This window comes from Equus quagga, chromosome 11 (genome assembly GCF_021613505.1).
Source record: "Equus quagga isolate Etosha38 chromosome 11, UCLA_HA_Equagga_1.0, whole genome shotgun sequence".
NCBI classification, from domain to species: domain Eukaryota; kingdom Metazoa; phylum Chordata; class Mammalia; order Perissodactyla; family Equidae; genus Equus; species Equus quagga.
The window spans coordinates 28,589,181-28,602,139 of record NC_060277.1 but is presented as its reverse complement, the minus strand read 5'-3'; the positions used below and the strand labels follow the sequence as shown (position 1 = coordinate 28,602,139).

General features: G+C 35.3%; 1 protein-coding gene across 3 annotated transcripts in view; it reads right to left on the bottom strand.

The window, feature by feature from the left end:
* HACE1 (HECT domain and ankyrin repeat containing E3 ubiquitin protein ligase 1) overlaps window positions 1-12,959 on the bottom strand; it is a 103,911-nt gene that overhangs the window by 41,639 nt on the left and 49,313 nt on the right. For all 3 annotated transcript variants that reach the window (XM_046676546.1, XM_046676547.1, XM_046676548.1), the window contains 4 exons: window positions 10,090-10,240; window positions 3,808-4,142; window positions 3,230-3,298; window positions 2,895-2,982 (listed from right to left, as the gene is read on the bottom strand). In XM_046676546.1, coding sequence (XP_046532502.1) covers window positions 2,895-2,982; window positions 3,230-3,298; window positions 3,808-4,142; window positions 10,090-10,240 — 643 coding nt within the window. The remainder of the gene's footprint in view (window positions 1-2,894; window positions 2,983-3,229; window positions 3,299-3,807; window positions 4,143-10,089; window positions 10,241-12,959) is intronic.

Below are 12,959 nucleotides of genomic sequence, written 5' to 3'. Positions count from 1 at the left end.
CTCATGAATTGCATTTAGTTGTCCTGTCTCTTTCACTCTGGCACAGTTCTTCACTGTTTTCCTAATTTTCATGATCTTGATACTTTTAAAGATTGCAAGTCAGTTATTTTGTAGAATGTCCCTCAATTGGACTTAGTCTGATGTTTTCTCATGACTAAATTCAGGGTGTGCATCTTTGGCAGGAATACCAAGGAAGTGACGCCATGTTCTTCTCAGTGCATCCTATCAGCTGGCACACCAATATGTCTGCTTTGACCACTGCCCAGCTTCTCCACCGTAAAGTTCCTTTTGAATCTTTGTAACTAGTAAGTGTTCTGTGCGGAGATACTTTGAGACTGTAAAAATATCCCATCCCTCATCAAATTTTCCATTCATTCATTAATTTTTTCAGTACTGTTCTGATTTTATTTATAATATTTTTCCATCATTATTTATGTTTATGTTTGAATTGATCCAGATTTGGCCAGTAGAGTCCATTCAAGCTAGTTCTGAGTCATTTTGACATAACCCCATCAATCTTTGAAGAACTTTCTTGCACAATAAGATGTTCCAAGCTCATCTTGTACTTTCCCTGACCCAGCCCTGAAATTAGCCACTTCTCCAATGAGCCCTGGTTCGTTGAGAATGGTATTGAGAGACCAAGAACTGGGTGCCAGGTTTGCTCTATCTATCTACAATGAAAACTGTAAGTTCACACTGATTTCTCCAATTCCTCTCCAATAGCACTGGTTCATTCTATTCTCCTCCATTTTGTAAGTCCTTTCTCCAACGGTGAGAAACTAGGCAGCCATTATCTTTACTATACTTTCTTATTTGATCAACCACCCCACTCTGTATATAACTAATTTCCTGTCACCGACCTGGACCTTTACTGCATGGATGCCCTGGCCCCCACTCGGGCTCTGTCAAACTAGTCTGCGCAATTGTCACTGTCTTCCACATCAGACATCCTCCACATGCCGCTGCAACTCACACACTCCATGCTGAGCCCCTCTTCTACACAGACACTCTCTTTACCACGCCCAACCTCCAAAACCCCATGCTGGGCCACATCTATACACGACACCTTCCTCACCCCGGTCAGGCAACAAAATCCCCTCTGTGGGTCAAAAACGTGGATAGCTAACACAGATGCTTTTTGACTTAATTGTTCAGGAAGGGAAGAGGGAAAAGGAAGTGAAAAGCAGAGATGATAATAAAAATAGCAAACTACTTCTTTCAAAAACTAAAAGTTTCTTTCATCTATAATCTCATTTGTCCTAGAATGGAGTCACATAGCACAGGTGAAGAAAATGAACTTAAGAACCAGATGAACTTTTAAATTCTGGTTCTCCTACTTAGTAGCTAAATGACTTAAACAAGTTACTTAACCTCTTCAGCTTCAGTAGAAGAGTACTCATCTCACATGACTGTTAGGAAAATAAAAGAATCCACGTAAAGCAAGTCTACAGTACCTGACCTAAAGTTAGCATTCAGTAAATGTAAGTTATTATTATACCTTCTCTTTTACATCATTATTAAACAGATGTCAAAAAAGACCTATATACACGTATATAATTTTACAGGAATTAGTTCTTAGCTTTCTTTAGATTCTGAAAGGGTCGGTGTCCCTAAAGACATTTTAAAACACCTATCACATTTATCTTATGACTACTAACCAAACCATAGCCTCCAGTCTAGCCTAATTTCTGATAAATTACTTTCTAAAATTTTGCCGGGATCATTCATGTCATTCTCCTGAAGCAAAGCTGTCAGTGGCTCCTGACAGTCTAGCAAACAAAGAAGATTTTCCAATATGGCAGTCGAGGAAGGCTCAACACAGTATGAGTGCAACCTACCTTTCCAGAATCATCTCTCATTCCTCACCGACAGAAAATTTGTGCTTCAACCACTGTAGTTTTATACAGTTTTCCATCTACGTGCCCTGGCCCAAACGTAGGCTAGAATGCTCACCTTCCCCATTTACTCGCATCAAAATTTAGCATGTTTTAAAAGGTCCAGCTTAAAATCCACCTCCTGTTTGAAATTTCCCTTGGCTACAGCAGCCAGAAGCAAGTTCTTTCTCCCTTAAACTCCTAAAGAACCAGGTAATACTGTAATCACTATTGTATAGCTACATTTATTATCTCTCCTGATAGACTGAATTAAGATCCACTTGGAGAAAGGACTTATGCTTTCTATCTCCAAAACGACTCCCAATTGTAGAACACATATACCAGTCACTACTTAACACTTATTCTTCACCATAGTTTTATGAGGTTGGGGTCATTACCTCTATTTTATGGATGAAGAATCTAAGGCTCAAGGATATTGGAAATGTGCCCAAAGTGACAGAACTGGTAAGGAGCAAAACAAGCTTTTCCCCAGCATGTTTCATGAAACATGAGATATGTGGAATGAACCCTGGTGGGGGAAAGCTTCTTGGATCAAATAAGTTTGGAGGATTAACAAAGTTAAATCACTATTTTTATCAAGGTGCTTCTCAAAGCCTTTACCCAGCTGCTGATATGCTTTATAAATTCCCAACAGGACACATGTCACATTTCTCAAATCTATTTGGGGACAAAATTCTCTTGCCATGGACCACCAGCCTTATAGGACTAGTATTCCATAAAACTCCTTCCAGGAAATGTGGCAACATGTTCTGTTGTCTTTGCACAAGCCTTGTACATAGTAGGCACACAATACACGCTTTTTCAAGAACAAAGATTACTCCTCATAGTAAAGTAACAGACTAATGTGCTTCCACATACTAAAGTAAAGAAAAAAGGTGATTTCACTACTCCCATAGCAGGAGGTCTCAAGTATAATAATTACTTCACTAAACAGTACTCAAATTAAGAAAATTAATTCTCTTCAGACAGACTAAAAACAACATTAAGAGAAATTTTTACCTGTGCTTTTATGATATGCATGAATCTTGACATCAATTCAGGACATTCAAGAAGAAAGTGAAAGTGGTCAAATATAATTTTGGGATTTCTAAAAGAAAAATATATTTTGTTTAAATGTACAGGAAGGATGAGTAGCATTAAGTGAAACGCAAATTCAGATATACAGACACTGAAACAGAAGAAAAACACATATTAATCCACATCTACTATACTTTCTCTTGTCATTGAACATTTTTGATTAGCAACAGAAGTAACATTTTTTCTGTTGACACGAAAACTATAAATGAAGAAAGAAAAGGCTAAAAGTGCAGTCCATGAGTCAGAGAAAGCCTTACCTGTTAACAAAGCATTTTAAAACTTCATCATGTTTGCAGACAAATTCAATGAAACGGGGTGAAGTCATTCTGTAGGGGGTAAAAGACAATCAGAAAATATAGAGACAAGTTGGCAATCTATCAATTTGATAACTATGTATTGAACTGGACTGGCTTCTAGAGGAAAAAAAGAACATGGGTTTGGATCATCTTTATAAATTTAGGAAACTGAGGCATGTCTAGCCAATTTATAACATGTAAAAATATACATAATAACTTTTCATTAACAGATGATATAAACAAGTGACTTTTTAAAAACCTTGAGATTTTAAGCATCTCTGCTCTACACATTTCAAATACATAATTAAGTGATCCTATACAAAGTGACAATCACCATTCTGTATGTTAATAACTTATAAAATGGTTAAAACTCAATTATTCTGTACTAATTCTAGAGTAGTACAACGAGTATCCTAAAACAAGATCAGAACAGAACCTAAAGTCAACAAATTATTATTTGTTGTGACCAAAATTACAAAAAAAATCATAGCTTTTCTTCACCTATCAGAGAAGGAAATAATAAGCAGAAACCTTCTTACCCTGGAGGCATCTGACAAGAACAGCACATGTAAAAAGCTTGAATGACAGCACTTAGCCGGTTGGCTGTCATGGAAATCACATCCTGACAGTCTGCACTGGCTTCCTGCTTCCCTCCAAGACCATCTGGTTTAGATTCCCCTGTGCCAGGGGATAGATTTTCATAGCTCCCGGCCCCTGGAGGTTCAAATGGAGGAATGGAAGCACCATCTTGATCTTGGCCTTTCTGTTTCAGTAAAATAGAAGTGATATCCGTCGAGTCCTTTTTGTTTTTCATCAATTCTGTAGCTATTAAAACTAGCCACTCATCTAATGAGTGCCAAAGCAATTCAAGAGGCTAAGAGAAAAAGAAAAGTGTTTTTCAAACATCATTCTTAAACTCCAGGATAAAAAACCCACACAGCCAAATAAATATTATAAAAGAGAAGACGTACTCCAGATACTTCTGTTTTCCCCAAGTTTATGGGACAGTAATGCCTAAAGGTAAGTAACAAAAACATATGAATGTCATATAAATGACAATTTCTTTATTTATAGCAAAAATTTAATTTGCATTTATTTATTCCTTGGAATAAACTGGGAAAACTAAAATCTAACAAAAAAATTTATAAGCAATCTTTCTTCTTTTAGAAATTTTCAAATATTTAGTTTTAAAAGTATACATCTCTTTTACGTATACATCCCCCTAACCTTTATGGTATTAATGTTGTGTCAACAATTTTCAATTACAGCTTTTTCCAATTAAAGAAATGAGAATTCCTAAAAAGCCTAATAAACAGCTTGGTTTACTGGACTCTTTTCTTTACATGTAATTCCTAGAACTCTGGAAACTTATAAGAAATTTTAAAATATGATGATTTTATATATACACGCACACTCACATATATATACACACTCACCCACACATACAAAATCCATCTCTAATGACTGGTAACTATCAAATACTGACTAGCAAATTCTTAATTCCAGGTCAAGATTAACAGCTTAAAAAAGAAAAAGGAGGGGAGAGAGTAAATTGTTTCTTATTTCTACACTATTTAAAATATTCCGCCATTTGAGAATAAATGTCTTTTGTAAATTAACAGCAAATAGAATTTTATTTTTTAAATATTATGGGATCACAAATGTTACAACAGGACTAAGTACAAGAGAAGATGAAATATATACATCATCTCTGATAATTATAGTTTATAACACAAGCAGAAATATAAATGCCCAACTACTTTTAAAAGACCTGATAACGGGATCTAATGTACAGCACTGTGACTATAGTTATCAATATTGTACTGTATACTTGAAAGTTGCTATGAGAGTAAAGCTTTAATGTTCTCACTATAACAATAACAAATAGCAATTATGTGAGGTAAAGGATGTGTTAACTAACCTTACCGCAGTAAACACTTCACAATATAAATATGAATCAAATCACCACATTGTACACCTTAAACTTATACAATGTTACATGTGAATTATATCTTAATAAAGTTGGGGGGAAAAAAGACCTGCTAGAACATTTTTAATCCCAAATAAAGATTAACAGTTAAGAGGGACAGTGGTAAAACGGTCCTTCATTGCTACACTATTTTATTAAACATTCCTATTGAAAATGATAAATTGTCATTCTGCAAATGAATGTAGAAGTTAATCTTGATTCTTATATGATCACAGAATGCTACAAACTGGACCATACGCTTCAGAAAGACCTATCCTTACAATATTTCAACTAAAAGAAATAATCTTCTTTCAAATACCACTATGGAAGGAGATTACACAACCATATTTGAAAATTTAGCAAGAAACTAATTACACCCTGAGCTGGAATGAGCACCGCTCTCCCCACAAAGAGGGCTTTTCCATGGTTAGGCACAGCAGTGGGAAGATTCAGGGTCCCCGAGCTGCTCAGGGGAAAGGCAAGAAACACCAGCTTCCATAAATACTGACATGACACCTTCACATCTTAATTCTAATCATGATCCAAGTTTGAGTCTATGGTTTCTCTTCATGAGCAAAACAGTAAACCTGCTATAAAAGATGAAAAAGAATTTTTTTTTTTGAGGAAGATTAGCCCTGAGCTAACATCTGCTGCCAATCCTCCTCTTTTTGCTGAGGAGGACTGGCTCTGAGCTAAGATCCATGCCCATCTTCCTCTACTTAATATGTGGGACGCCTACCACAGCATCGCGTGACAAGCGGTGCCATGTCCCCACCGGGGATCCGAACCGGCGGACACCAGGCCACTGAAGAAGAAGGTGAGCACTTAACCACTGCGCCACCAGGCCGGCCCCAAAAAAGAACTTTCTATGTCAGCAAAACTATTTAGCTTTACCTCAGAAAATGAACTTCCAAAACAGAAAGAACAGGTGGTTATGTAAAAATGCTTGAAACAAAAGAAAAAAGGAATAATTGGTCTCCAAACAAGTAGGGCTAAAACCTAGAAAATCAACAGCCTAGGTGGAGATGAAGTCTAGGGCAGGAAATGACGCCTGCTGCTTACGCAGATGAGAGCAGAGCCTGAACCTACGACACTCCTATTTTCAAGTCCTAACAGTGCGCAAAAATTAAAGGCGAATTGTGAATACTCTAGAAATAACATCAAAAAAAGCCTCAGATCTGTGGGCCGGCCCAGTAGCACAGCGGTTAAGTTCGCACGTTCTGCTTCAGTGGCCCAGGGTTTGCCAGTTCGGATCCCGGGTGCGAACATGGCATCACTTAGCAAAAGCCATGCTGTGGTAGGTGTCCCACATATAAAGTAGAGGAAGATGGGCATGGATCTTAGCTCAGGGCCAGTCTTCCTCAGCAAAAAGAGGAAGATTGGCAGTAATTAGCTCAGGGCTAATCTTCCTGAAAAAATAAAAAAAGAAATAATAAAACCTCAGATCTGTGTAAAATGATAGTGATGATAAAGATACGAAAAAGCTAGAAAGAGTCTTCAATAAAGGAACACAGCGAAGACTTAGAAGAGAACGAGGAAAAAAAAGAAGAGAAGTAGTAAGTCATCTTAGGCCTTCTTTACTTTTCTCTTTTTCACACTTTTTCTTTCTTCATTTATGCATGCACTAAAACTTAATCCCAACCTTGAGGTATTTTTACCTAGAGAATTGTCTCTTTGAAGGTTTGTTCAGAAAATTCATTCCTCAATACCAAAAAGAATACTGTGAAAATAACTTTAATTTCTAACTGTGGCAGCCACAGACAAAAAAGACTAAATTTTAAAAATCAAAAATAAACCAAAGAAAACCATATCTATTATGCTTTCTATATCCATAAATAATAATGATAAAATATTAGATAAGATACAAAGCACTGTACATATGAATTGTTACTAAAATATGAGTCAACGACTACAGAAAATATCAGTAGGCTTCTTGGCACGGTGAAAATCTTGCCTCATTTCACATTATTGAGTGATCTTTACCACAGAATCATATTCTACATCAAGTAACAAGCATATGAAAATCATACATGATTTTTCAAAACATTTCAAGTTATATTTCAAAGCTATAATATATAATCCCAAACTTGGACAAACAAAAAAAATTTTAAGATCCACGTGCCAAAGTGAGATACAAATTGAACAGGAAACCATTACTAACTTAAGTTCATAAGAGTATCTTGAAATCCAGTTAGTCTGACTATTTTCAACTTGATAAAGTCAAATGTCACAACTCGAAAGATAAGATCTCAAAGTTAAAAGTTTCTCAATCTTCCTTGGCTTCCAAATTTTCCCAGTTAAGTTCTATGAAACTGTTGAGAAAGATTTCTCAATATTCACAACAAAAGAGCCTATCAAGCATCAGGAAGCCTAAACTGTCTTCCCCAGCTCACACCATGCTACCTTCTCCTTCAGAAGCTCCCCTGGCCCCAAGGCACTAGAAAAGACACTGAAAAAATGGCTAAGTGTTAAGATTAACTTAAAGGATTTCTAAGACAAATCAGAAAACTACCAACAGGATGTTAAACAATTTTATCTACTAAAAACACATGGCCTATAAACCCACTCATTCTTAATGGAAAACCCATTAGTTAATCCTAACAATAAAGTGACATGTTAGAGTACCTAGTGAACAAAATGCAAAGTAGGGACCAATTGTTACCTTAGACAAAATGTGGTAAAAGTTAAAATGGTATTTCCAGTCTAACATTGCAGCAACTCAGCAAACAGTTAAGACTTTTACAACTTGAGTCACCCTACAATGAACGGAAGACCTTATATACATGGATGACAATGTAGTTTCTATTTTATCCTTATTAAGTAGAAGGGCAGAACATTCTGCCATCTTCCAAAGAGTCCACATTTAATTCATAAAATTAGATGGAAAGCAACTAATAAATTCCTTAAGAATAACACTTTACGTTTTAAAAATTTAGCTGAGTTTTATAATAAAAATGTTTTACCAAAGTGAAAGGTCAAAATTTAAGAGAAAACAAGTGGTCAGAGGCAAAAGCAGTTGTCAATGATGCAGAAAATATCATCTTAAAAAAAAAATAAAAATACTAACAAATGAAATAGAACTTTATATATTATATGCGTCAAACGACAATCAAAACAGAGTCTGAATTCCATAAAAAAAATCTAAAAGAAACACAGTGATATCCTTGTCTATTCTGTTATATCTGTACTGATCAGCTAGGTAGAAAACTAACATTTAAATCAAGCATTAAATGCCTATACAAGGCTAGCACATAGTTATTTTCTGGTATCATTAGCAATGGATGAAAGATTCAAATTTTAAGAAAAGAAAAATCAGACAATAGTGAGTATAATCTATGCCCAATTTGGATAATGGTGACCATATCTATACCTGATTGAATTTTCTATTCGTCATTATAGATGAGTATGAATCAAATCGGGTAGATTCTAACAACATGAGCCATGCCAGAATACATTAAGAACAACTTGGTGTAATATCAATATTTGAGCAGTGAAATTCACTTAAAACAGCATTGACAAGACAGTGCATCAACGATTTAGATTCAAATTTTACAAAGACAGCAAGTCATCACTCCTAACTAGTGTTCAAAGAAGAGGCAGGTGAAGAGCCAAAATTTTAATTACAAGAAGATGCATAACTTCTGTCTTCCAGGAGGTGGCACAAGAGGGAAAAAAAAGAAGAAACGCACAGACACGCACACAGATGAAAACTCTCCTACACTGACTTAAAAGAGTGAAGCAGACAAACATGCACAGACACTTGCACCTACCTTTCCAAAAGGCTATCTTATACCTATTCCAGGTATTAAAGAGTCTACTAGCCTCAAATGCTTGCAAACCATTTATTTGTGTCTGCCAAAAATTTTCCACGTAAGAGAAGAATCATTTAGCATAAATCATTAATTCAACTTGGAGCTTTACAGACAGTTAAGCTCTCAATCATCACTAGTTTGCAAGGAAGTGGCACATGAAAATGTTTATATCACTTTTTGGATAAAGAACCTATATTTATACTCAAAAGACTGTTTAAAGAAATAGAAGTCTTCATGATTCCAAAAGCAAATTTTATACTATGAAAATCTCAAGATAAATTACCTTTAAAAGAATAACATGGAAAGTTATTAAAGTACACATTTGTCCAAAATCTGAGTTATTTGAAAATTTAATGCCACACACAAAAAAACATTAACAATAGCAATTACAGCCATGTTCATTTTGTTTACTTCATAAAATTATAATTTAACATGGGTAGCGACATTGCCTTGGGTTTTATATGGAATGGTTCTTCCAAGAATTCCATCCATAAATATGATTGTATAGAAGCAGCAGCTGAAGCAAAACAAAACATTTTAAGAAAATATCGCCACAATTCTTCCTTGAAGTGATCTCAGGAACTGTTAGTAAACCCAGTAAAGGAAAGTAACCTTACTTTAAAAACAGATACACAAACACACACAATAACAAAATCTAAAAAATCTTGGATATTTTCTTTCCTTCCGGATAAGAAATTTTTTTTTAAATCATGATGGCTGCATATTGCCACATTAAAAACATATAATCCAATAAAAAAGTAGATTTAATTAGATTTAAACATTAAATACCTCCACGCTTAGAAGAAAACACTAACGAATTAAAATTTTACTTGTAAGGAAAATATAGAAAGCTCACCAACTAAGACTTGCTGTTGATTAGACAGAAATGAAAGGAGAAAGATGTGCCTAAGCTACAAAGTGACACACGTATGAACCAAATTTATGTCCTGTTGACGAGGTTTCTGATTAATGAACGCACGCTTTGCCAAATTCATCTCTTTTAAGTCTATCTCCCTAAGAACGTCACATCCTTTTCTGACCTTGAACACCTGGCTTCTTGGAGTTTTATTCCCATTGTAGCCCATATCGATTCCATTATTGGGAGAGGATGGACCAATTCGGAAGACATGACAAAATATCCTCACAATCCTTAAAAGGCTCTTCATTTGGGCATCATAATTACTAGATAGGCTGAAAGTAAAAATTAAAATATGAACAGATTAGATGGAATAAAACACATTACATCTTAAAATACATACTTTAAACATTTTCACCACATCGAACATGTTTCATAATATAACTAGCAAAATTCCTTTCCTAAAGGGGCCATTCTGGTGATGTACTGGTTAAGTTCGTGTGCTCTGCTTTAGAGGCCAAGGGTTTGTGGGTCTGGATCCCAGAAGTGGACCTACACACCACTCATCAAGCCATGCTGTGGCAGCAACCCATATATAAAGTAGAGGAGGACTGTTACAGAAGTTAGCTCAGCAACAATCATCCTCAAGCAAAAAGAGGAAGATTGGCAACAGATGTTAGTTCAGGGCCAATCTTCTTCACCAAAAAAAAAAAATTCTTTTCCTATCATGATACAGGATGGAATATTTTATTTAACAGGAAGTTATCAAATATACATTATTTGGATTGCACATGAGTGAATTATTAATTTTCAAGCAACCAGAATATAACCAATGAGCAAAACATAAAATATGAAAAAAAATCACCACTATGGAACAGGTGGTTTCCTGAGGCACCAACTTCAAGGCACTCTCCAACTTTCACTTCCAAAAGTATATTTGTAAATTAAACTGATTCTTTAAAACTCTAGGAACATTTCACAGAGAAGCAATGGTAGAAATGTTGGTTACATTCTTAGGCCGACCCACGACTCAGCTGCAGAGGCTGAGCTCCCTACTATTCTATCCATAACCCCATTTCTCCTCCTCACCCCAGAACAGTGACCAATTGCTCACGTAAGAACAGCCACAAATTGAATAATCTTAAAGTTAGTGACAATCTGCATTAGGGTGGGTCTCCACATAATCAGTTGTCTTATGACTCTACATAAATATAAAACATATACCCCACTATGGGGGGAAAAAAGGACGCAGATCCAGTTAACATTAAACCATATGAAATATAATTTAAACTTTCTCTGACAAATCAAACAGCCCTTTAGAATGCCATAGTGCCTAGGGATTGGCCATCATCATGAACATCAATCATCACTCTTTTGCAGGGAAACTGGAGGAATTAGGCTACATTTGTATGGAATCTAATGAGAGATCTTAAAAAAAAAATTTGCTGTTGCTGTTCATGGGGTGGTTTCATTCCGAAATCTCTAACGTCAGTTATCTTGTATTACAACAGTTGCACAAAAGCAGAGTAAAGAGTTGTATAAATTTGGGGGCCGATTGGTATGACTGTTTTTTAATAAATTTAATTATCAAAGCTTACCCTCTCTTCCCCTAAGTGTATTTTACCCGGTCCTTTAAAATCTTCCTCTATGATATATTTATGTATCTTTTAATCTTAAAAAAATAAGGGTTAGTAATGTGGAAATAGCAAATGCCTACTTATAAATATTCCAGTTTGATAAGTGCCAAATTACAGAGTATCTTCTATCCTGGTGACACGTGAACCAAAATTTCTCAACATTTTCACTTCAGTATTCATGTTGTTTTCTCATTCTAAGAATTATTATTAAATGGTTAAAAATAGTCAATAAAAATTAGCTCTCAGTTACAACTGTTAGTATAATATAATAGCCATTACTACCCAGACTGTATTTGACTGGGACCACTAGAGCACATTAGCAAAATTTTTTGTTTTAATAACTTTGAATCAAATGTGTATAGAATCATTAGTGTAGCTTGCATTGATTTTTACACATTTGTGTTTACGAAACGTTTCTAATTTTATATCCTAAGATTGCTGAGACTGACAAAGTAGAAATGTAGTTTGGTTGAAACTATTTCCTTCAACTGTGCCGCAGCTCTTGGAAAAGTCAACTACAATGACTCTCAAATTCTTCTATGAAAAAGGTGTGAGTGTGATTTTCCTCTGCAAAATTACCATACATATAAATATTTGTTTAAAGTACCCAATCGAGGGAACATTTCATGAGCTATCTTAAGGTAAGAAGTATTTTCTTACATAATGGAATCTGAATATCATTATCAATTATTAATACAGTCTACTAATTTTATACTTTATCGAGTTTAAACTTCTTGCAAGCTGATTTGCTGGTCTAAAAAATGTCATTTTTCATTTCCAACCAAACATCTCTTTTGTATTATACGAAAAGATCATAAAATCCAAACTTTATCATATCCTTCTCCAGTTATCCACAAAATGACAATTTCATTCCAAGCCACCAGGTCTCAACATGAAAGTTTAAAAGTTAGTTTCCTAATTCAAAGCCTTATCCACGTACTTAACTTCGGTTTACATAAGAGTACACTTTCCTTCAGTATCTTACTTAGCAAATAACTGTGCTTTCTCTGTTCATTTGCACATTGATAACTACCTTACCTTCAATCATAAATATACAGAAAGCAGGATAACACAGTGAAACACAACACGACATGCAAAAGGGACCTCAGTAAATATTTATTCTCTTTAGCAAATATTCCTAGAATCAGTTAGAGAAAAGGCTATCCATTTTTCCAAAAGTGTGTTAAATAACAACTCAATCATCACTAATTAACATAAATTTGAATCAGTTAGTTTCTTAATTAAAACTTCTATTAAAGTGGCTAAAATTACACCACACTGTGAGTTAAGAAACATAAATGAGGGGCTGGCCCCGTGGCCGAGTGGTTAAGTTCGTGCGCTCCACTGCAGGCGGCCCGGTGTTTTGTTGGTTCGAATCCTGGGCACGGACATGGCACTGCTCATCAAACCACGCTGA